The following is a 26413-nucleotide window of genomic DNA, read 5'->3' as shown; positions in this document are numbered from 1 at the left end:
CGCTATCAGCTCTGCAAAGAAGGGACTGTTCTCTCCACTCTGCAGGCGAAGAGGATGAAGCTTAGAAAATGGAGGGGGCATGTGGCTAGTAATTCTTGTGAACTCAAACCCAGGTCTTGTGACTCTGAATCCATCATTTTCCCACACTGGGTCGGAGACCTCTTCACCTCTTCGAGATCCGTATTTCTCACTTCCTCTAAGTAAGAGATGGGCCACTCAGATGTCTAATTTGCTCTCTAGCACCAGTGTGCTCATGAGAATACAGAAAGAGATGCCAAGTTGTAAGAACTCTAGAAGTGAAAAATATTAGCAAAACCTTACAGGGAGACTTTTGCAAAAATTTGTCTCTTCCTAGGCACCCATCCTCTCTCAAGCCCGCTCCAGTTACATTTTCACTCCACCACCCACCCAATCTGTCTGGCAAGGTCACCAATAACCTCCATGTTACTAAGTCCAATGGTCTGATCTCAGTCCCCACTTGCCCACCTTGACCTTCTCAGCAACATCTGACATACTTGGCCACCCCTTTCTCCTGGGAAGAGATTTCTTCAAATGCTTCTAGGACACCACAGATGCTGACCTTCTGAAATCACAGGCCAGTTCTGCTCCATGTCCTTTGCCGGTTCCCATTCTATCCCCCAACCTATTAATGATGTCACAGAGCTCAGATCTCAGACCTCTTCTCTAAACGTACTCACTCCTTGAGGATCTCATCCAGACTTGTGGCTTTAAATACCATCTGCTGCTGCTGACTCCCCAGCTCATATGTCCAGCCCAGACTGCTCTCCTAACTATAGATTCATAGAGCCCAATCTTATTTGACAGCTTTGTTTAGATTTTTTTTAATTGAAGTATAGTCAGTTTACAATGTGTCAATTTCTGGTGTACAGCATAATATTTCAGTCATACATATATACACATACATTCTTTTTCATTATAGGTTACTACAAGATACTGAGTATAGTTCCCTGCCTTATACAGAAGAAATTTGTTGTTTATCTGTTTTATATATACTAGTTAATATTCTCAAATCTCAAACTCCTGATTTATCCCTTCCCACCCTCCTTCCCCACCGGTAACCATAAGATTGTTTCCTATGTGAGTCTGTTTCTGTTTTGTAGATAAGTTCATTAGTGTCTTCTTTCTCTTTAAGATTTTAATAGACACCTTGAACTTAACATGTCCAAAAGAGAACCTATCAATCCATGGAATTATCCACCTCACTGAATGGCAAGTCCATCCTTCCAACTGCTCAGGCCAAAAGCCTTGGAGCTATCCTTGAACCCTCTCCTCTCACCTCCTACACCAAATTTGTCAGGAAATCTATTGGACCCACCTTCAGAACAGATACAAGATGGAACCACTATGGTCCAAGCCATCATTTTCTTTACCTTGAATGACTAAAATAGTCTCCTACCTGGTTTTCCTGCCTCTGCCCTTACTATGGTCTGTTCTCACTCAGAGGCCAGAATTATCCTGTTAAAATGTAAGGCACATGAAAAGATGTCCAACATCGCTAACTATTAGAGAAATGCAGATCAAAACTACAATGAGGTATGTCCTCACACCAGCCAGAATAGCCATCATGAAAAAGTCTACAAATAATAAGTGCTGGAGAGGGTGTGGAGAAAAGGGAACCCTCCTACACTGTTGGTGGGAATGTAAATTGGTGCAGCCACTATGGAGAACACTATGCTGGTTCCTTAAAAAACTAAAAATAGAGCTACCATATGACCTAGCAATCCCACTCCTGGGCACATATCTGGAAAAGATGAAAACTCTAATTCAAAATGTACCCCAATGTTCATAGCAGCACTATTTACAATAGCCAAGACATGGAAACAACCTAAATATTCATCCACAGATGACTGGATAAAGAAGATGTGGTGTTTATATTATGGGATATTACTCAACCATAAAAAAGGAATGAACTATTGCCATCCAACATGGGTGGACCTAGAGAATACATACTAAGTGAAGAAAGTCAGACAGAAAGACAAATATCATATGACATCACTCATATGTGGAATGATGCAAATGAATTTATTTACAAAAGAGAAAGAGACTCACCTAGAAAACAAATTTATGGTGACCAAAGGGGAAAGTGGAGGGAGGGATAAATTAGGAGTTTGAGATTAACAGATACACAGGAGAAACTGTAACTGACTGTTCTTTGTGGGGAGCGAGTAGGAGTGGGGAAGGAGAGGCATTAAGGCAAAAGGCAGGCCTAGGAGGTAGGGGTTTACCAACATTCAACACCTACCATACAGAGATTGGTTTGGGGGGCTGCTAGAATCACCTTGTCCCTCAATTCCTCCATTTGTGCTTTTTTTTTTCCCCCAAATCAACTAAGAATGAGAACTCAGAGCAAAGTAATAAGGCTGGGTGGAAGGGGCGTCCAGAAGGAGACTGTCGGGTTTTCCATGCACCAATTCCAGGAAAGGAAGAGTGGTGGACTGATCCAGACAAATTCTGTGGCTTGCCCTTGGGTCAGAGAAGGGGAAGACTTCTCCTGGAATTCCTAGGAGGAGGGGTATTAATTAAACATCCAAGCCAATGAATCCTTGAGGTAGGGGAACAAACAAGCAAGGGGGTGACCTCTGGACCTTGAGAAAGGGATGGGAAGGAAGGAATCTAAGACCATCTGATGGGCCAGAAGCCTGTTGCAGTGATAAGCTTACGTTCCATGAAATTAGCAGAATAAACTCATTCACTTATCACAATAAAATAAAATGAAAAGCAAATAAAAATTCAACCCCAGGAAGTAAAAAATATGTACGTTCTTTTAAATAACCCTTTCTGAGACAAATACTCAAAGCTCAAACTTAGAGAATGAAAAGAAAGCCAAGAATGTATTCTATAAGGAGTGGTGAGCTGAAAAACTACTATAATTTATATTAATTCAAAATAACTATTTGATAAGGTGACTGCAGGATTTAATGTGACTATTTTATAAGGATTCCTAAAGTGGAAGAAGTACAGGATTATAAAATAATGATCACAAACTAAAAATCCAGAGGGTTTCAGCTTAGAAGCTGTGCCTTCCTGAAAGGAGATTACAGATACTGATTATTTATCAATTTAAATATATTTGTAATGATTTTAAAAATTTACTGAGGTGAAATTCACATAACAAAATCAACTGTTTTAAAATTAACACTTTAGTAGCATTTAGTACATTCATAACGTTTTGCAACCACCACCTCTATCTAGTTCCAAAACATCTTCATCATTTTAAAAAGGAAACCCCATACTCACTAAGCAGTTTCTCTCTATTGCCCTGGTCCCAGCCCCTGGTAACCACCAATCTGTGTTCTGACTGTGGATTTAGCTATTCTGGATAGTTTCATATTAATGGAACCACACAGTATGTGACACCTTATGTGGCTTCTTAAACTGAGCACAGTGTTCTCGAGTTCATTCACAATGTAGCATATATCTGTAATTCATTCCTTTTTGTGGCTGAGTAATATTCCATTATACCTATATACCCCAATTTGTTTATCATTCATCCACTGATGAACATTTGGGCTGTTTCCATCTTTTGGGTATTGTGAATAGTGCTACCATGAACAAATGTGTACATATATTTGTTGGAGTCCTTGTTTTCAATTCTTTGGGATATTTAGATCTAGAAGTAAAATTGCTGGGTTATATGATAATTCTTATTGAGGAACTGTCAAACTATTTCCCACAGTGGCTGCACATTTTACATTTCCACCAGCAACATGTGAAGGTTCCAATTTCTCCACATCCTCACCGCCAACACTTATGTTCCATTACTTTTAGTATAACCAACCGAGAGGGTGTAAAGTGGTATCTTATAGTAGTTTTAATTCATATTTACCTACTGACTGTGATGGTGAGCATCTTTTCATGTGTTTTTTGGCCATTTGCATTATCTTCTTTGGAGAAATGTCTTGAAGTCTTAGGCTTATTTTTAAGTTAGGTTATCATTTCATCGTAGCATTGTAAGAGCCCTTTATGTATTCCAGATACTAGATCCTTATAAGATATATGATTTGCAAATATTTTTCTTCCATTCTGTTGTCCATTTTTTCACTTTCTTGACAATGCCCTTCGATACACAGATGTCTGTAATTTTCATGGAGTCCAAGTCATCCATTTTTTTCTTTTGTTGCTCATGATTTTAACATCATATCTAAGAATCCATCGCTAAATCCAAGGCCATGAAAAGTTATCCCTATGTCTTCTTCTAAGAATTTTATGGTTTAGCCCCAAGACTTAGGTCATGGATCCATCTGGAATTAATTTCTTTGCACAGCCTGAGGTAGAGTCCAACTTCATCATTACACATCTGGCCATCCAGTTGTCCCAGCACTGTTTGGTGAAGAGACTGTTCTTTCCCCATTGACTGGTCTTGGCATCCCTGTTGAAAATCAATTGGCCACAGATGTAGGGTTCTTATTCCTGGACTCTTAATTCTATTCCCTTGGTCGACATATTCATCCTTATGCTAGAACCACACTGTTCTGGCTTCTGTGCCTTTGTAGAAATTGGAAAGTGCCCAACTTTGCTCTTCTTTTGCAAGATTGCTATGGTTATTCAGGACCCATTGCAATTTCATATGAATTTGAGGATTAGCTATTCCATTTCTTCCTAAAATGGTCAGGGAAACTTAAGAGGGATTGTATGCAGATTTCTTGAGTAGTATTACAATCTTACCAAAATTAAGACTTCCAATTCATGAGCACAACATGTCTTTCCCATTTATTAAGGTCTTCTTTAATGTCTTTCAGCAGCATTTTGTGCTGTAGTCCTAAATATTTTATTCTTTTGGATGTTCTTCAATACAAAATTGTTTTCTTAGCTTCCTTTTTGGATTGCTCACTGCTGATACAGAGAAATACAACTGAGTTTTGAATATTGATCTTATACATTGAAACTTTCCTGAATTCGTTTATTAGCTATTTATTGTAATTTTAAAGAAAAGCAGAAATCCCACACCATTGGAGAAACAATCACAATAAATGGAAAAGAAAACAGAACCTCATAAATTTAGCAAAAATCCTAAAAGAAAAAAGAAAACAGGAATGAACCATGAAACATGGTAATGAAAATTCATAAAATGACAGTTAAGACTACATGTTAGTAATCACAATAAATATGAATGATTTCAATTCCTTTATTAGACGATAAAAAATAATATTTTGATTAAAATAAATGAATCCAGCATATGACATTTATAACAGGCATCCCTAAGAGAAAATGACACAGGAGGTTAAAACTGAGCACATACATCAGGCAAGTAAAAAGCAGAAGTGGCAAAATTAATAACAAATTAAGTATAATTCAGGGCAAAAAGCATTAAAGAGACCAAGAGGAATACTTAAGTTGATAAATGACACAATCCCCTAAGAAGAAATGACAGACATAAACTAGGAATATAAAACGTTACAAAAACTGTTGGAAGTACAAAGAGGATTTAATCAATCCATACACATAAAGAGACACTAACACATCTCTTCAAACACTGACAAATCAATCAGCTAGAAATGAGTAAGGACAGAAGATCTAAATAACAAAATGTTCTCCCTTAATTTATCTTAACATTGAAAGAATACATATTCTTTTCAAATATCCATGGAACACTTAAGAAACACGACCATGTACTAACTACTCAGATCATCTCAAACTTATCAAAAGGTAGAGATGATACAGGCCCCATTCTAGTATCTAAATGCATTAATGTAGTTTTTAACAACAACAAAAAAAAAAAAGAAGAGAGAAAACGAAGGAGCAGAAAACGTGGAGGGAGGCGGACCCTCCAAAATACTCGGACCCTTTAGGAGCAATCTTCTAAATAACTTTTGAGTTTAAGAGGAAATCAGAACTGAAACTACAGACAAGGAGAACTCTATCTGACAAAACCTGTAAGAGGTGGACAATGGAAAATTTATAACTTTTTCCCTAAATGAATTTATTAGAAGACAAGAAAGACAAAATAGATGAATTCAGCACTCAAGAAGCTAGAAACAGAAACAAAATAGACCGACAGTTAGTGAAAGAAAGACTAATAAAACAGAAAACAAATTTTAGATAAGGAAGAGATGGTTTTTGGAAAAAGCCAACAAAACAGTAAACCACTGAAGGGGGAAGAAAAGATACCCCAAAAAGGAACGAAAAACATATTGACTCTTTGAAAGGTGTTGAGAAACCCTTTGTAACAGAGTAAAAGGCTAATTTTCATAAATGTTTGCTGTTTCCAGCTTAATAACTGTTAGTTTCATTTTCTTGCTATAGATTTCTGAAACAGGTATGTCAAAAAATTTCCACCATGACTGTGATTTTATCAGTTTCTTCCTATATGTCTGTCCATTTTTGGCTTCATATATTTCTGAGCTCTATTGCTAAGTATTTACCAATTAATGATTATTGTATCTTCTTGAGGAAGTGCACCTTTCATTAGTCAATGGGTTATCCAGTTAATGCTTACTAGAAGGTTCTCAGACTGACATTTGGATTACCCATTTCCATTGCCCATCCAATGCTGTATAGAAGGACAGAAGAGTCACTGAGGGGGAATCTATAGAAGCAGAGAGTGATCTGGCTTTTTTCGCATCCTGAACCCCTTACCTTCAAGCCAAGTGAGAAAGGCCCCAGTAACACAGTTTGTTGGGACTCGGGGTACAACACAAAAGGGGAGGTGGCACCTTATTCCCTTGTGGAGTCTGGTAAGAGAGAGCTCTCAGGAGGACCGAGTTGATGTTCCCAGAGTTGAGAGGCTAAGGAGGACACTGATATGGAAGTTTTAGGAAGATGGGGCTGGAGCCACCTGCAACGGCAGAGCCAGGAGAGACTGAGAGAATGAGACGGGGACAGAGAAAATCTGTATGTACAGGGTTTGGCAAGTTGAGGATGTGTGAATTGCTGTGGAGGCAAGTAAAAGCTAAGGAAGGCAGGTGGCTGGCCGAGGGCATCTACAGAGGTGCCACCCAGGACGGCAGCCTGATAGGACAGGGGGATCTCGGCGGCTGGAGGTGTGTCAGCAGGTACACCAATCACCTGCAGGGCAGTTCCCAAGAGGTGAGCTGCAGAGTGACTCACCAGCTCGTGTGCCCCACGGAAGAGCCAGCATGTGAGAGGCTGCTACAGCAGCAGGCTTGGAGGGCAGGACACCAACAGTACCTTATCCCGCCTCACCTTGTCCTGACCTGGAGCCTCTAGCAGCATCACAGGAAATGCGAGTGCATGAAGAGGTTCTAGTCCACCCTCAGGCCCCCTGCAGGTTTCCAAGGCCATGAGCCAGGAAGGAAAGAACACAGGATGGACCTCTGCTTTTCTGTACCTTGTGGAGTCCAGCCTGCGGAGAAACCCAGAGCGACAGCAACAATACCTTTTGCTGACACAGGACTTTGCGGTTCCAAATGCTTCCATATATTTCCGATATTCTTCCCACAAAAGCTTGAAGATTCTTGGAATACATAATCAGTGAGTACTTTTTTTTCCTTTGATCTACAGAAAGAATGGTAGCTTTGGACTTAGACTGACCTGGGGCAGATCCAGTCCTGCCACTTACTTGCTGAGGGACCTTTGGCGATTTATCCCAGATGCCTACTCCTGAGGGTCTTTATCTAGGAAACCCCACCTAACAGTTGAGAGACTTATACAAGGAAAGAGATGTGAAAACGCATAAACAGAACGTCAGCGCAAATCCCTCCCCGATATCCAAGAAGGCGGGAAAAAAGACCTCAGGGTGTAACAAGAACAAGTGTTACATATCTTTCCCGTTTTGGAAACTGAGGTCCAAAAAGGCAAAAGGGCTTACCCAAAGCCACACAGGTAGCATTTATGCTAACAAGGACCAGAAGCCTTAACTGTCTGGAGCCCACACACACACTCTTCCACTATTCACGCCCCTTTCAACACACACTCATCAATCCTGATTAGCTCAGGACAGTCCTGGTTTATGCCTTTTGTCCCTGGGTAATCTTTAATTGTGCCCTTTTCTACTCTAAAATTGTCCCAGCTTGGACAATAAATTCTACGGCCACCTACCATCCTAACGAATCAAACCCACATCCTATAAGAACATCTGAGCTGAAGGACTGTGATTCACTTCAGCATCTCCTGACTCTGTTATCAAAACAAGGAAAAAAGCATCTTATCCAAACCTGAAACCCCATCAGCTGGATCAGGGCACCCAGCGCCGTAACTTCTTCTCACGTGCACAGCGATTTTATGAATTCAGTGGGGAATGAAACGCAATTTTGTCAGCCTTGTCTGTGTCCATAATGACCGAGTCAAATTAATCATCTCGGGTAATACCCCTGTGTCACCCATCCCAGAGATGTTTAATAGAATCTTTCTGATTCATGTCTCGCAGCCCATCAGATGTGGAGTACTGCCGCCCTTCTGAAAATAAGTACAATTATGCCTTCTCGTTGGGCTATCATTTTCCAGGACTAAAAATGCTTCTTAAAAATAAATAAATAAGAGCCCGTGCCATATATAAATGAAACGGGAGTGAAAAAGCCATACTGTTAAAATTAAATGTGGATTCTGGAGGTGGTGGGGAGGGGAGGAGGATGTAATAGCTTTTTAAGCCTTTATTTATAGGCAAAACCTCCAAGCCGTGGCAACAGGGGTGGAGGAGAGCGTAGAAAACTCTCCCGCTGGTGGTCTTGACCCTCAAATGCTTGGCTCGGAGCAGACAGAGGCATCATCATGTGACAATGACAACCAGTCACATTTGATGTGAATTTTGTTTACTAAAACTGTATCTGGGAATAAACATGATAATCCTGGCGTGTTTGGCTCAAGAAATTATCTGAGTCACTTTAAGGTTCAAGCAGCTTTCCAGACTGATACACCTGTGTGTGTGTTTGGGGGGCAGGGGGTGTCTGGAAAAATGAGCAACGAGTGGTGGGGTTTTCTTCTTCTCTAAGAGAAAGTAATCCCAGCGGAACTGAAGTAGCAAGGCTGGGAATAACTCGGAGCCCCAGCTTTTGAGTGAGAGGATGCGGCCCGAGCACCAGGCATTACCCCATTTTACAGATAAACAAGCTTATTTTTCTCAAAAGTGGCAGGGTTTTGTTTATTTTAATAACATATTTTTTGTAATCACATATCCAACTACCTCTTTGACACTTTCCTTTGGATGTCCTGGAGGAGCGGTCTGTGAAATTTTTCTGCAGATGTCCAGATAATAAATCTTTTTGGCTTTGTGAGTCATACAGTCTGTCACAACTATTCAGCTCTGAGGCTGCAGCATGAAAACAGCCATAGACATTACTGAACTAACGAACATAGCTGTGTTTCGATAAAGCTTTATTTACAAACAAGAAGTGGTGGGCCATGGGCCACGGTTTGCTGACCCCTATCCTAGAGACTTTTTTTCTTCTCCATAGAACTTTTACCATCTAACACACAATATTTATTTTAAAAAAATGGGGGGGCATTAGATTTATTTATTTATCTTATGGAGGTACTGGGGATTGAAGCCAGGACCTTGTGCACGCTCGGCATGCACTCTACCACTGAGCTATATCCTCCCTTAACATATAATACTCTTGCCTTCTTAAAAGTATTGATTGCCCATTCCCGTCACTAGAATGTAAATTCCACTGTTTGGTCACTGATTAGTCCAAGGGCCAAGGGCCTCACACATAGTAGAACCTCAATAAACATTTGCTGAATGAAACAATGAATGAATAAATGAATGAGAATAGGGGTTTTGGTCTGCTGTGTTTGCAGCTGTACCACCAGTACCTAGAAGACTGCCTGGCACACAGCAAGTATTCAGTAAATATTCTTTTAAATGAATGAACGCACAAATGAGTTTACTGATGGCCTGCCATGGTATAGGTCCAGGCTCTGCACCATCTTCCCTATAAGCTCTAAGAAATCAGCAAAAGTCTGAGGTGGCCTTCTCCTTAGAAATGCTGCTTAGCACAAAGTAATTCTAACCTGACCCATGAGGGTCTCCCAGTACCCTGTCCCTATCTTAGAAATCATCTTCTCATGAATGTGTTTGAATTCTAGCTCTGCCCTGACAGGCTGTGTGACCTCGGGAAAGTCACTGCCCCTTTCTGGGCCTCAGTTATACCACCTGTGAAAAGAGGGAGTTGGACAGATTTTTAAATCCAAATTTAACCCATGTATGTGCCACTAGTTCGCAGGTACACAGGCTGACATGAAGCAGTGCTGATTCTAAAAGCACGTCTAAATGATGAGTAGACCCTCCAGTTGTTTCTGTGTTAAAGTAGCTTCTGGGGAAAAAAATGTGTATTTGGGGCTTTTTTCTTCTTTTCCATTTCTATCTTTTGAAAACTACACAAGTAGCATCACCTGAAAACATGCCAAGCCAGCTGCCTGAGGAAGTTCTCAGAGACTGGCCTTTGTGAGTGTTCTGAGGTCCTGTGACAGCGGGCTCAGCAGGGAAGTCCGCCAGTCCATGCTGCTCCAGGGACACTGCCCGACTCAGACCTTTCCAAGGCTTACTGCCTTCAGAGCAGGGCCCTGCTACCTGTCTGGCATCCAAGGACACCAGATCCTGCAGTAATGAGCCCACTGCAGGGCCCAGACATTGCCTGCTCTGGTGTCACCAGGCCCCTGGGTGTGCTGGGCCCTCTGCTCAGGCGGTTGTCCTCTGGGTAATCAATGAACGAATTTCTGTTGAGTGAACACCGAAGAGTTGAATCACTGGGTCACAGAGCTTGAGATACGGAAAACTGGCTTTCCAAAGTGGTTGAACCAATTTATGTAGCCGTGAACGAGGGCACCAGTGCCTCCTCATTCTTGTCCAACTTGGTATCTTCTGTCTTTTCCATTTTCTACATTCTGTCCTAAATGTCAAAATGCTTCCCCACTGCCTTTCCTGCTCAGCTTCTCCCATTGCTATGTCTGGTGACTGTTTATTCAGGACAGCAGCAAGAAGAAAACTACACCTGCTCCATGTTTACATACCACACAGATACAACCTCTGGCCATAACCCAGCCACCCGAGAGCCATTCCAGCCCAGAAAACAACCCAAAGTAGCGCGGAGCGCCTCCAAAGGCCTTGAGCTGTTACAGAGAACTGTGTTCAAGGTTTTCTCGAAGGGACTCTGAACAGGACATCCCACCTCACAGTGCAAAGCAAAGCTTCCTCGAGGCTCTCCTTCCCCATCTCCCTCTCCAGAGCCAACAGTCATTCCTTCGGCCTATCTCCCCGTCCCTCCCCAGCCTGGCACACCCTCCCCTCCAGGCCAGGCGCCCCAGCTCCCCCAGTGAGCTGCCCTCCCAATGGCTCGATGCCCCCGGGTAGTTGTTCAGACCCTGCCACCAGGCAAACAGGTACCTCTCTGAGGCCCCTGGTGCTGGCCCGGCTTCAGGGCATCAGGACTGGATTTCTGTGAACCTGGAACGCAAGCCTCATCTTGTTTGTTTCACCCCAGTCCTACGTCAGAACGTTCACAGAAAATGACAACTACCTACCAAACATCTTCCTCGCTCCTCCGCTGTTTGGCTTCTCTTCTCTCAACTGCAAATTCAAACAACAACCTCATCAAACTATCATATCCAGCATTGGCCGAAGCTGGCTACCTTATACCTACTTAACTAGTCCTCTTAACTAACCTACACCCACTTAACCAGTCTAACTCAAATAAATGACATCCATTTCTGGTTTTCTTAACCTGCCAAGGTAGGTAATAATACTCCCATTTTACAGAACTAGAAAGGGAGGCCAAGAGAGGTTAAGTAATTTGATCAAGGTCACACAGGGAGAACAAGACAGAAGCAGGAGTCCCATGGAGCACAAACTTGCCACTCACCCTCTTCTGAGTTCTTGACCTCCACACTCTGCCAGCCAGGCCTGGCAGGGGCAACCACCGCATGCCTGAACCTTTGTTCCCCATCAGAGCCTCGGGCTTTGAGTATAGGAGAGAGGGAGGAACCGGCTGTCTGGACCACATGAAAGCCTTTTAATGTTAATGAAGTGTGACTCAAGGAGGCTTGGCAAGGCCAGCTGTTCCCTGGAGCACTGGCCTGGAGGGTGGTCACAGAGATGGGAGTGGGGAGGGGTCACACATCTTCAACGGGCTGACAATTATCAGGAGGCATCTTCCACTATTTTTGTGATTTTAGGGGAGCATTTCTTGGCACATTTTAAAAGCAAGATGGTTTTCAATATCATCTTTTCAATTTCAACCCTTAACATAATTTGATTGGCATTAGACTAAATAACTGACTGGCCTCCTCTTTGCTGATATTTCTCATGCTGTTTTTATCTCCTGTGCCCGCCACGTCCTGGGTGGATGATTTTGGTAAGTTGTTTTACTTTCCTGAAAATCAGTTCTTTCATCTGCAAAATGCATACTTTAATAGCACTACTGGTAACTACTATTTGCCATGTACCAACCACTATAAGAACTTTGGGTAGATAGATAGCTAGATAGATGGAATGGAATATTACTCAGGCATAAAAAGAATGAAATAATGCCCTTTGCGGCAACATGGATGGACCTAGAGATGATCATACTAAGTGAAGTAAGTCAAAGACAAATATCAAGATATCACTTATAGGTGGACTCTAAAAAAATCTAGACAAATGAACTTATTTACAAAACAGAAACAGACTCACAGACATAGAAAGAAACTTACAGTTACCAAAGGGAAAAGAGGGGAAGGATAAATTAGAAGTTTGGGATTAACAGATACTAACTACTATATATAAAACAGATAAACAACAAGTTTATACTGTATAGCACAGGGAACTATATTCAATATCTTGTAATAACCTATAATGAAAAAGAATATGAAAAGAAATGTGTGTGTGTGTGTGTGTGTGTGTGTAGCTGAATCACTTCTTTGCTGTGTACCTGAAACTAACTTAATATTGTAAGTCAACTATACTTCAATTAAAAAAAAAAAGAACTTTGGGTATAAATGCATCCTAGTTACTTCTCCCCACATCCCTTTGAGGAACTTCTAAAGACAACACTGAGGCTCAGAACAGTTGGTTGACTTGTCCAGTGTGGCCCAGTCATGAAATGTCAAGACCGGAATTTGTGCCCAGGTCTGTCTCCCCCTGTCGTTACCTTTGTAACCCATCTGACCAACAGCATCTCTTTATTATTGCTCATGGCAGGCTGAAACCTCACTCAGAGCCACCAGACTCCGTCTCAGGGGGCCCCTTCAGCACTAGGGGCGACTCAGTCAGGTGGAGACCAGTCTCTGGCCTGCTGAAAAGACCACTGTCCCTCCTAGGGTCTCAGGCAGAAGAGGGAAGAGGCCAACCTGCCAAGAGACATAACCTAGAAGGTCCCTCAGAGATACCCATTCAGCCCCTATTTACAGATGCAAAAATCAGGACTCAGAGAGGGCATATGACCCACCCAGGGGCACACAGTGAGAGAGGCTGAAGAGGATCAGACCCAGGCTCCTGGCCCTCCAGAAGCTAAGGACCCAGCATCATTCTGGAAGGTCCCCATCTGGCCCATTTCGACTTCTTGATCACTGGGTGAGCATGCATGGCAGCAGTGAACAAATGTGTTAAATCGGGGACTCTCCTATCCTCCCCAAGAAAGACCCAGGCCTTATAGAGGATGCTGCACTACAGGTGGCTGGGGGTGGGCGAGGGGTGCTGTTTTAAAGAGAACCCTTGAAATTACGTTTCCAACCCAACACTGTTCCCTCCCCCAACCCATAAACTTCCTGCACCATCTTCATTGTTTCCATCCCATTTAGAGAGAGTGAACGTTTCCTGGGATTCAATTTCTCTCATAATAGTTGGAAGGAAACACAACCACACGCTGTAAACATTCACTGCATTGTACGAAAAATATCAGCTTTATGGGGGAGGCGTATTAAGGGCAGACCAAGGTCCCCCCACCCCAAACCCCTGCCCCACAAACCCATCCCCTAATGCCTCCCATGCCTGTGCCCTCAAATATTTAAACATCTCACAGCCAGGAGTCTAGAGCTTTAAAATAAATATCTATATCGTCATGGGAATCCAAAATTAAGATTGGTGGGGGATAAGTACCAACTCCTTCTCAGCAATTTTCTCTCAATGAAAACAAGAGAGGCTAGTCCATGTTTCCAAGCACGTGTGTGGGACAGATGAGGAAACATTCATTAGTTCAGCCTGACATATACTCAATTCTCCCCATATACATAGCATGGGTTTTTTTCCTTCCTTGCATTTTATTCTCCAGCTGCGAAACGATATTAAATTTCATCAGATTTGAACAAAATCTATGGTCTTGAAACACTTCCCTTAAAGGCCCCTCATATTTATTCAGAATTCATGAATCATGTTCCGATAACACAATCGTAATTATTTTTAAAGTGTGATGTTTGTGGCTTTAATAGGAAATGCTTGCAAAAGGCCTTTTCTCTTTGATTGTTTGTAATCTTAGCAGTAATCGCTGCTGTTCCCTTCTCTGCACCGCAGCAGGCAGAGCACAATTTCATTTTAATACGAATCGGGAGCTCTTCACCCAGGTTTTAATTAAAGCAATAAAAGCCATGTCATCTTTGCCCTTTATGAGGTACACAGAGTCAGAGGCTGGAGTTACTAAGCCTAGAATCTTAGATTTCAACTGTGGCAGGGGCTCTCCTGCCTCCCAGTGTATTTGCTGGAAGTAGTTTTGTTTGTTTCAAAAAGACTCAACCACCCCTCTGTCTCTCTGCGGCTGCAGTTTCCTCATCTGTGAAATAGGAGAGCAACTGTACCTGCCTGATGGATGAACCGAGACCAGCCAAGGAAAACATTCAGCCCCAGTGCCTGAGCCCCAGGAGATGCCTGGTAAATGTGCATTATCATCAGCAGCATCATTATTTAGGGCTGGAAAAAGACCACCTACCTTCCTTATTCACATGAGGGAACTGAGGCTCAGAGAGACCAACACAAGGTGAAGGGAACTCAGAGCTCCTGGCTCGTTCCTCATCCAAGCATCCTACACTGCCCCCTGCTGGAAGGAGGCCATGCCTTTAAAGCCACAAGGACAGTGCCCACCGACTGCGGGTCTGACCCTAGCCAGCAAGCTGACTTCCCTGTCTCCTGGTTAGACCATTGACCCACTCTAGGTCTATGGTTGATCTGAGTGGTAAGAAAAACAGACCAGGTATCCCCAGGATCTGTGAAGGAAGGTCATGGCAGAAACACAGTGATGTTTGGAACCAAGAGCAAGAATCCACTCAACTCAAAGTCCCCGGGTGGCTGTTATGTGCCGGGTGTGATGTGAGGCGCTCGGAGGTCTCATTTTGTGGAACGGGAATCTGGGCCTTTCTGATAATAACTCCACTTCAGCACATGTTCTGCTGGCACATCTGGGAAAGGATGATAACGGAGCATGGGGGGCAGGGCAGCTGGTGGGACTCATGATGCTCCACAGGCCTAGGGTTCCCCAAGGAGCACCTCAGGTGTCGGCCCTCCAACCTTCCTGCCCCACCGTGCAGCACCTCTCCCCTCCCAAATAGCCCCGGGGTCCACTGGGGCTCCCACTCTAAGAACAAACAAAACCCCTACCTCCCTAGCCACTTCTTAGAACATGCCTTCTATGTGCCTCCTGCCTCAACAGAAACCTGTCTCTTCCACATGTTCTGCGGTTAAGTTGCTGGTTCCCCACTGCCCATGCATCTCAGGTCAGAAGGTGGGGTTGACATCCTCTTCCTTCTCCAAGGCCCCATCCAGACCACCGTCCACCTTCCCTACAAACCGCAACCTACCCGATCCAGCTCCGTCCACATACAGTGGCTCACGCATCTGCTCTGTGCCCCCTTTCCTGTCATGCTCCCAGCCTCCGGCTCTGGGCTCCGGTCCTCTCAGCTCAGCCACCATGCTGATGCCGGGCTTTCGGCTCCTCCTCACCGACGAAGACCTGCTCCACTCTGTCAGCTCCCCTCCCCAGACACACCCAAGACCCCGTCAATGCCTACGGCTGCTCAATTTTTTGGGACCCCCTCTCTTCTCTCCTCACCCAGCTTAGATTTCCTGGTCCTTCACTTCAGTCTCTCTTCTGGGCAATGAAGCTTGACTGTCCTTCTGGCACACCTGCCTGGCAAATCCTTGCCCTGGATTCACCCAACTGTCTTCCCCTCCAGCACCTACACCAAGAAGTCAGTTTTCCAAGCTCCACAACAAATATCACAGACCTTCCCCACCCTCTGAGACCTCCAGTGCCCTGATGCTTGGCAGGTGACCCACTCACAAGCTCTCTGAGAAGACAGGTGCTTCCAGGCATGGCCACCCTCTGCTCCCAGCCATCCCATCCACAAAGCCAGACTCCTTTTCTCCTCGGTGCCCACTTCTGGCTAAGGCCAGAGTTTCCATCCCTGGTCTGGACTCGCCTTCTCCAAAAACTTAAATCATCAATTAACTCTTCCCTCTCCTGATGCTGAGCAACACCCTCTCTCCTGGATGTCTTCTATCAAGATTAAACATTCTAAAGACTCTCTAGCCTTAAAAAATCCCTTCTAAGAAATCTTCATCTCATTGAGCTACGGCCCTTGCTCTTGTCTTGCTGGCAAGACTTCTCACACATCGTCTAATCTTTACGTCTTCATCCCACGCTCCCTACTCAATCCACCCTGGGACCTGCGGGACATCCCCGACACATCAAAGCTGCTTTTTCTGAGGTCCGGGGTGACTCTCTCTTTGCTAAAACCACTGGACGTATCTCAACTCCTATCCCAACCAATCCCTCAGATGAACCACCTTCTGCTGCTTCTTGTTTAAATTGTATTTAACTTTTTGAAGCGATAATAAATCCTCATGGCTGAAAACTCTGAAACTATGAAAAGGTACAGCAAAAAGTCTTTTTGCTCCTCTCGCCTACCTCCTCAGTAACCATGACACACACACACACACACACACAATGTACAAAGCCACTGTTACTAGTTTCCACATCTTTCCAGAGTTACACAGGCACACAGAAACATACATTTTTTCTATCCTTTTGGCAGAAATGGTAACATGTTGTACTCACCACTCTCCATCTTGCTTTTTTCGGTGCCTAATGTATCTCAAGAACTGTATCACTTCAGTTTCCTCATTCAGTCTCTACCCCGGGCAGTATTCTATTTGACAGACGTACATAATTTCTGTAACTAGTCCCATATCATTGCACATTTGGGTTGTTTCCAATTTTTTGTCATTATAAACAATACCAAAATGAATAACCTTGACTATATCATTTCTCGTGAGTGCAAATATATCTCTAGGATATATTTCTAAAAGGAGAATTGCTGGGTCAAAGGTTAATGCATTTGTAACTTTGATAGATGTCACCAATTTGCCTTCCATTAGGGTTACACCAATTTACTCTCCTTTCAGTGATGTATAAAAGTGACTCTTTCCCCACAGGGGCTCCACCACAGTACGTTATCAAACTTTTGGATTTTTGTCAGACTAATAAGTGAAAAGTGGTAGTTTTAATTTGTTTCTCTTATGAACTATTTTAAGCATATTTTCATACATTTAGGATCCACTTATATTTCTTTTTCTGGTAATTTTATTGGTTCAGATCTCCTCCTGCCCATTTTCTACCAGGGTTTTGAGTTGATTTCTAGGAACTCTTTATATATTAGGGAAATTAGTCCTTTCACTATATCGTGAGTTGAAAACACTCTTGCCCAATTTTTCATTTGTCTTTTGACTTTACTTACACTGTCTTGAGCATACAAAAGTTGTTTTAATTTATGGTCAAGTTTTTAAGTCTTTTAAGACTTTGAATGCCTTTCCTACTCTGAAGTTGTAAAGTATACCTTAAAGGCCTTTTTTTTTCCTGGTACTTTTATGGTTTCCTTGAGTACAATTAAATATTTTATTTATTTAAAGTTTATCCATTGATAGGGATGTAGCTGGATCCAACATCATTTCCCCCAGGTCCCCTCACTCCTTCCTGGAACACTCTGCCCTTGGCTTCTAAGACTCCATGTTCTCCTCCCTTGTCTCCAGCCACTGCTTCTCCACCCAGCTCACAGTTGCCTTCTTCTTTGCTTTGTTTTCAAATGTTAGAGCTCGACATTTAAGTCACTGGTCCTCTATTCCTCTTAAACTTCCCTCTCCATAAATTGCAAGGTTTTAAAGCCATGGGCTGAGGACTTCCAAATTCACTTCCCCCATGAGCTCCAGACTTGTACAACCATCTGCCTACTTGGACATCTTTACTTGGATGGACATCTCAAGTGTAACATGTCCAAGTCTGGCCTCATCAAACCTGCACCTCTGCAGGCCATCCCCAGTTCAGAAAACAGTACCATCTTGCTGGAAAATGGACTCATGATAGAAGCCTGGGAGTCACCATTTACTCCCCTATTTTTCTCTCCCACTGCATCTATCGTCATCAAGACCTACCAACTTTATTTCCAAAACACATCTCAGATCCATACACTTCTTTCCACATCCTCTGCCTCTACACAATCTAGGACCAATACAGCATCTTTCACTTGGACTATTACCACATCCTCCCGTGGGGTCTCCCTGTATCCACGCTTGCCACTGAGAGCTTTAAAAACTGCAAATCTGATCATGCCATTCAATCTCAGTCTCTCTCTGTCTGTCACTAACAAAGCTCAGTGCCTTGCTTTGACTAACCAAATGTGTTGGAAGTAGTCACGTGCCAGCTCTCTCTGTAACACACACACACACACACACACACACACACACACACACACACACACACACACACAGAAGCTCTTTCAATAATCCTTAAAAGAAACTCTGAAATCTTTAGCAGAAGTGGCCATTATAGCCACGAGAGTGGTTCTGCTGCCCATGACTAGGAAGGCTGTGATGGGAAGGCGACATCTGGAGCGACCTTGAAACAACAAATAGGCACTTGTTGGGGGAAAATGACCAGGGGATTCCCATCAAAGGAAACACGTATCCAGAGGTGCAGAGCTGTACATGAGCATAAGAAGTGACCAGAGGAGGTTCATCTCATGTGATGAAGGCATTGTTAATGGTAATAAGAACAATGAAAAAGGAAGACATAGCTAGTTTTTTTTTTTTTTGAATGCTGGTACTTTACATACTATCTTAGGTGAATTCTCTTGAAGTAGAGCTGAGACGGGGATTCCCACAAGAGTGACTTTTGAGAAGTGACTCCAGAGAAGGGGAAGGAGGGGAGCCGGACAGGGCGGAGACAAACGAGGTCGTAGCTGGAGTCAGCTGGAGCTCCCCGGGGAGCAGCCACGCTGCGGCACCCTTGAGACAAGGGGCATGGTCTTCTAGACCATCTCCCATTTCCCTTCCCAGTTCATGGTTCCCATTTGGCAGAGAATTCTCTAGAGAAGGGGCAGCTGTGACTAGCTAACTGCCAACACTGCAACACAATGGGTGTCCTGGGCTGGGGAAGGGAAGCTGCGAGGGAGGTACCACCAGAATCCACATCCCACATCTCATTTACTTCTCAAACACCTTACGAGGCAGGCATTAGTCCTCCCATTTGACAGAAAGCTGATGTAACTTACGCAACGGCGTCTGGCTGGGATGTGGAAGACTGGAATTTGAATCCAGGGCTGCTGAGACCCAAGCCCAGTTCCTTTCCTCTTCACCCTCATCCCAGGAAGAGTCTCTTCCCGGGTCATTTAATCAGGAAATGTCAATCCCTGTGCCCCTGAACAGGGAATCCTCTCGAGAGGCAGAAGAGCTGATCTCTACCAGGCCCTGCACCCCTAGAAGCTGCTGGTGGGCTGGAAGCCATGCCTGACAACTGCATCTCGGTCTCAGACAATCCAAGCAAGTCTGGTCCAAAACAAACTCAAGGTCCAGGGAGAAGGGGGAAATGAAAATATGTGAAACTAAGGCAGCCCTGTGGCAGTTTTGCGGAGACTTGCAAAAATTGAACAATGGAGCATGCATTTGCAAAAGAAACTTCAAACCCATGAGAGCTAGTTTGAAAGTTTTTATAAAGGGACACAGTTGGCTAATATACATCCTATAGGAACCTCTGTCTCAGCTACAGTTTCTAAATAAAGAAGACGGTCTTTCAAGAGGAGGTTACATTACAATAGCCAAGACATGGAAGCAACCTAAATGTCCATTGACAGATGACTGGATAAAGAAGAAGTGGTATATATACACAATGGAATACTACTAGGCCATAAAAAAGAAAGAAATAATGTCATTTGCAGAAACATGTATGGACATAGAGATTATTATATGTGAAGTAAATTAGAAAGAGAAAGACAAATATCACATGATATCACTTATACGTAGAATCTTAAAAAATGATACAAATGAACTTATTTGCAAAATAGAAAGAGACTCACAGGCATAGAAAACAAATTGATGGTTACCAAAAGGGAAAGGGGGTGGGGAGGGATAAATTTGGAGTTTGGGAGTAGCAGATACAAACTACTATGTATAAAACAGATAAACAAAAAGGTCCTACTGTATGACACAGGGAGTATTCAATATTTTGTAATAACTTATAATGAAAAAGGATACGAAAAAGAACATATATATATAAAACTGAATTACTATGCTGTACACCAGAAACTAACATGACATTGTAAATCAACCAAACTTCAATTAAAAATAGAGAGAGACGGTTACAATGAAGAGCAGATTTTTAACATGATAAAATTGGACTTTCTAGAAGCAAATGTCTTCCAGAAATGGCTTCCTGCTTATGTCCAGAGCTTTGCACATAGTAGGTGCCCATTAAACAGTTGGTGAATGGACGAAGCTTGTATTTAACTATATTTATAAAATGCATTTCATGCCACTTAGACTGTTTATCCTCTGAACCTCCTATCGGCCAGGAGACCTTCATTTGCCTGTATGTTTACAGGAATCCTTTGGTAAATGAAATGAGAAAACACAACTCCTGAAGTTGATGAGGCCACACAGTGTGACAGGGTGCTCATGTGCGCCTATGGGTCCAAGCAAGCACTCCAGGGAAAGGACTGGAAGGAAAGATACAGAAGTTTTGCCAGTAAGAACTGCAGAGGCCAGTGGAGCACCACCAAGTCCCGGGGAGCTGCAGGTCCCGGAGAAGTCTTATTCTTCAGCAAAATCAGCATGAACTACATTCCACATCCTTCCCGTATGTGATAGTTTTGTTAAAAGGCCACAATACTTTGCAAGTGCCTCCCATCAACAGGTAGAGTCTCCTTCCTCATTCCTTGACTCTAGACTGGCCCTGTGACTTGCTTTGACCCACAGAATGTGCCAGAAGAAGTTTAGTCAAAAGCCTAAACCTTAAGAGGTCTTGCAGCTTCTGCTCTTGCTACTCTGGGAACTCTTCTCCCACCACACGAGCAGCCTCAGGCTAGCCTGCTGGAGGGCAAGAGACCGTGTGGATAGAAGTGAGCCCCCCATGCCAATCAGCCTGCAGCTGACCTGGCAGCTGACTGCTGCCACTTAAATGATCCCAGCCATGACCAGAAGAGCCACCTGGCCAACCTCAACCAAACTGCCACGCCATGGAATCACGAACTAGATAAATATTTGCTGTTTTAAGCCACTAAGTTTTGGGAGTGCATGTTATGCAGCAATAGCTCACTGATATACTATAAGCAGTCTAGATTGTAATCACTAAGTCTGTTCCCAACAAGGTTGGCTTGGGTCACCAGGTGAACTCAGTCAATCTCAGGGAATCCTGAAATCTTCTTTATAAAGTTCAAAGTTAGGGAGACTCTCTGTGTGACAGCACAAGAGACTTGGAAGGATCCTTAGGGAGTCCAACCACCTCGTTGCACTGTTAAGGAAATATATTTGTTACATAATTATTTCCTGAATAAGAGAGATCAGATCCTGCTCTCAGGGAGGTCATGGTCTAGGATGGAAATCAGATGTTAACCAAGTCATCACACAAGTAAGCAGACAACCACAGTGACAAACACTGTGAATTAAAAGGACATGGCACTGTGAGAGAGAATTATGGGGAAGGGACCCAAAGCCCTCTAAGGAAGTGACATTTAGGCTGAAGCACGTGGCTGCCTTGAGGTGGAAATGGAGCTCTCCACAGACACAGCAAGGTAACAAGTGGAGCTTTGAGTCCCACTGTGTGGGCTCAAATTTCATCTGTACTGCTCCCTGGCTGAGTCAACCAACGTCCTTGGGCCACAGCTGCCTCATCTATGAAATGGGTTAATGACACTGTCTTACTTCTTTGTGATACTTCTCAAGGCTGTTGTGAAAGTCAGTTGAAATAACCATTGAGAAAAGGGCTTTACAAACTGGCAAGCATTGGGTGAACAGCTGAGGCTGCAGCTAGCAGCTTGACGGGACATTTATTTATCCTTACCTCCCCTCTGAAGGACTGTGCCCCACCTCTGCCCAAGCCTATACCAGACGCAGAGCCTTGCGGAGTCCCGTGTGCCCTTCTTGGTGGAAGCACAGCGCCAACAATCTCCAGCAGGGACTGAGCCGGCGCTGACCCTACCATCGTACGGTTCTGAGAGCCAGGGCTCAGGATGTTAACAAGATGCAACTGAAATACTGTGAAGGGGCTCAGATGAGATGTTCAGGGGTAAGCGCTAGGACAACCACATTTCCAAGTAGATTATGGGCAATTCAGTGACTTCCGTGATCTCGTCCAAAATGAGCATTTCCAGGACTGGAGTTCTGCCCACCAGTGTCTTGCAGCCCGGCACAAGTCAGTGCAATATTAAGGCAGCTTTTCAGCAGCCCCCTTGGTGCTCATGCGGCCACAGGCCAGAGACAGCACGTGGATGGCGGCCCCAGCAGGCGCACACCTGCCGTGGCAGCGCCCTGAAACAGAGCTTCCACACACGGGGATGACAGTGTCTTCTTCCATCACTTGTTCCCTAAAGGCCACAAGCCTGTGTCTCAGTCATCTATGTCCCTCATGGGATGTCTCACATAGTAGGGCACAGAAATGTTTGTGAATTAATGGGCTTCTGTTTCCCCAGCTGGAAAATGTGGTCCCAGCCACCCAGCTTGGACTGCTGCACCACCACAACTACACGGCCAGAGGGTGGACAGTAGCCCCAGGGACAGGCTTGTCCTCCAGCTCCCAGGTTTTTCAGCAGCTATGAAATCCCTCGCCCCTCCATCCAGCACCCTGAGCTTCTGCCACCCAGCAGGCACCATTGCTTTAGGGAACCATCTTCCAGGATGTTTGTGGGACCCTCCTTGGGACCCTTGTTTGTGGGGTCCTCCTTGCAGTGAGGACATTCTCTGACATCCAAGACCATAGTGAGGATGCTCTCAATGGAGAGAAACCTTCGTTTTCAGAGACCAGGCTCCCAGTGGAAAATCTGTCCAACTGGCATCTGAGATTCCCAGTGGGCTGGGCTGGGGCTTTCCCAGAGATGACTCAGCCCCTCTCACCACCAAGAAGGACCACACAGAAAGCCTCAGCTGTCTTCCCAGTTGTGACACGTCTACAGCCCTCCCCGGTGGCGTCAGACAACTCCAGGTGAGTGGGAGAGCCCTGCACACCTATGCATGGGTGTGAGCACCTCTGCACCATCGTAAGTATGGGTGCTGGGTGGCAGTAGGAGGCAGGCAGCACCAAGGAACATGTGACATCTCTACCCACTGTCACTGAAAATTTCCCCTCTGCGCATGGAGAGTGTAGACAACACATTTGGAGTTTTATCAAGTTTTCAATGATGCCCATTTTAAGCCAACAATGGACAGACAGTTGATTTACAGAAAACTACTACTGTCCCAGTTTGATTGCCCACATGAAGGGGACTCAACTCATATTCTTGATCAACCAGAGAAAGGACAGTAGTGGGCTGTGCCCCCTGCTCTGCCCTCTTCCCATTCCATTCCAACAGCAGCTGGGCTCCAGCCAGCCCAAGGCTAGACAAGGAGGACAGGGCACCCACCTGGCTGGTTGATAGGAGCTCTGGGTTTCCGTCACTCATCCCCACGTAGGCACTGTCACCATCAAACTGGAACAGAGAAAGAGAAAGAGAGGCAGCTCTGATGAAAATATTCTCAAGAAGGCTCCAGGAGAAGTGAGAGGAAGTCAGGGGAATAAAAGCATTGAGGGGGAAAGACTTTGGGGCCTGGAGAAGCAAAGACAGAGCCCAGGATGCCCAGTTCCCAATTCAGCAGGGCTCCCTCTAGGGTAGAAGGAACAGTCCTTGTTCTGTGGCCCCAAGGGCTTGGGTGAGTGCCACTAAACACACTAAGGATGCAGAGAGAAAAATCCTTCTGCCCTTCATAAGTTGTCCACAGATGTGGCAGGTTGCCTTGTCAGGTACTGAGTTCCCCATCTCTGGAAGTACGCAAATATTTCTCCTGGCCAAAATGACATCAGGCTCTCAGCCAGAGCTGGAATTCCACATGCTGGAGGGGAGCCAGGACCTCCAGAGCCTTGAGGTCTGCCCCAGGCCTGTCCTCCAGGTCTTACCATCCCAAGTGGCTCTGCCCCCTCACCTTTGCCCCTGAGGCCACCCCGGGCCAAAGGCAGCGAGGACTGTGGTAGGAACCACGTGCAGGAACCCTGTGTCCGGAGAAGCTGCCAAGTCTGGAGTCGGGAAGATTTATCTGCAACAGGGAGCAGGTGTAGTGGGGAAAGCGGGGGCTCTGGGGTCACTGGCTCCCCCTTTTCCCTGATGTGTGATCCTGAGCTGGTGTCTGAATTTCTGAGGTGATTCGTCTGTCAGATGACAGCAGTCCTGTCTCCATGGGATGTTGCACTGAAACTCATACAGCACTTGGCTCAAGTCCAGGTCCCTTCCCTTGAGACCAGTGCCTTGGGTCGGGTTCTATAGAAGCAGAGCCTGAGACCAGAATTCAGAGGCATGTGATCTCTGAGACAGGCCCTTTAGGAATAAGCTGTGAGGGAGGGAGGGAGGGATCGGGGAGGATGGGGAAGGAGCAAAGCAAGGACGCAGTCCCAGCTGGAGGCTCGTGCAGCCTCGGCCCGCCGCAAGCTCAGGCGCATGAACGGTACCCCGGAGTCAGTCCCGACGTGAAGCAAGGGGCCGCGCTTCTGTAGCCCGTGCACATCAGTCACTGGCTGTGGGCTGCCCTTAAGGGACAGAAGGAGTCATGACTAGAGCAGGGTGGCCCCAATCGGCCAAGGGCAGTTGGCCAGAGAACTGTGCCAGCTGTGGGCCATTTACAGCCAGTGCTCGCAGCAGATGGAAGAAGCCTGCGCTGGGCGGTAAAGGGATCTGGGTGGGGCACCAACAGTGGGTGGCCACTTCATTGTAATTGAAAAAGATTTTATTAGATTATATTCATATGGTTCAAAATTCCCAAAGCACACAAAGTGACAGAGGGAAAAGTCGCCTCCCTGCCACCTCCCAGACATCCACTGCCCCCCTCCAGAGACAACCATTGCACCTACCAGCCTCCTGCAGTCCTTTCAGAGATAGCCCACGTGTACACAGTACTCATCTCGTTCACACCAATGACAGCGTACTATACACACCATTTTGCACCTTATTTTTCTCCTAGCAACACATCCTGGAAAGTGTTTTATATCAGGACATAATTTCATCTTCTGGCACCTAGTATGCCACCAGCAGGGCTGTCACACATATTTAACCAGTTAAACGCCTGGGCAACTGAGTTGTTTCCAGTCCTCTGCTATCCCAATGTTGCTTCCGAGAATTTTTGTACATCCACCATCTCGCATGGGTGTGAGTTTATCTGTAGGATTAGTTTGTATCATCACTGCACGCAACTGTGTGTGCATCTGTCGTTTGGATGGACAGCGCCAAACAGCCCTTGCGGAGGCTGGAAAAGTCCGCATTCCCACAAGCATCAGTTCATCCAGACCCTCTTCGCCCAAAGAGGCTTTCCTAACGACTGGCTCAGATGTCCCACGTCCGTGGGCTCTGAAGCCCACCACCCCCAACTCCCTTGCCCGGCTTGTCCCTGTTCTTTGTTCCAGAGCCCCTGTACCTTCTAGCTTTCTACATAATTTACTTATTTACCACGTTCACTGCTCGCAGTTGGAGTCCCCCGAACGAAAATGGAGGCTCTTGGAGGTCAGGGGTCTTAGCCTGTATGCTGATGCCTCCCAAACACCTAGAAGAGTGCCTAACACAGTGTAGATAATAAATTCTTGTTGAATGAATGAATGCATGAATGAGCTACACCATTCATGTTGTCTTTACCAGGCCAATCTTTCCAATGGGGCAGTGGCGCTCGGGATTACACCCAAGTGCTTTCCCAGCACAAGGATGGGCAGAGTCCTTCGGGGACTGCTGCATTAGCAAAAGAAAAGGCCAGGCCTAGAGTCTGGGAATGACCCCAAATGCAGGGCTCCACCCCCTACACTGTACCCAGAGCTCAGGCTTCAGGGCTGTGCTCAGAAACACCTCCTCCAGGAAGCAGGCCATGCTCTCACCTCCTTTAGCTGCCCCTCTAACAACAGAGATTGTCTTCACATCTGTCTTCTGCCCCAGCGTGGGAACAAAGCGGAGGCTGGAATTGCATCCTGGTCCTCTCCAAATTCCCAGCGCCTGGCACAGGCCGGCGTCAGGAACGGGACTACAACTTGGGCAGGGCAGAGAG

General features: G+C 45.0%; 1 protein-coding gene across 6 annotated transcripts in view; it reads right to left on the bottom strand.

Moving 5' to 3' along the window:
• Positions 1-26413, bottom strand: part of TOX2 (TOX high mobility group box family member 2) — a 212581-nt gene that overhangs the window by 46868 nt on the left and 139300 nt on the right. For all 6 annotated transcript variants that reach the window (XM_072944273.1, XM_072944272.1, XM_072944274.1 and 3 more), the window contains one exon: positions 23764-23829. In XM_072944273.1, coding sequence (XP_072800374.1) covers positions 23764-23802 — 39 coding nt within the window. In that variant the 5' untranslated portion in view covers positions 23803-23829. The remainder of the gene's footprint in view (positions 1-23763; positions 23830-26413) is intronic.

The sequence above is a fragment of the Vicugna pacos genome, chromosome 19, assembly GCF_048564905.1.
Source record: "Vicugna pacos chromosome 19, VicPac4, whole genome shotgun sequence".
In the NCBI taxonomy this organism is placed as follows: Eukaryota; Metazoa; Chordata; class Mammalia; order Artiodactyla; family Camelidae; genus Vicugna; species Vicugna pacos.
Note: the sequence above shows the minus strand (reverse complement) of the source record. Positions and strands in the feature narration are given on the sequence as shown.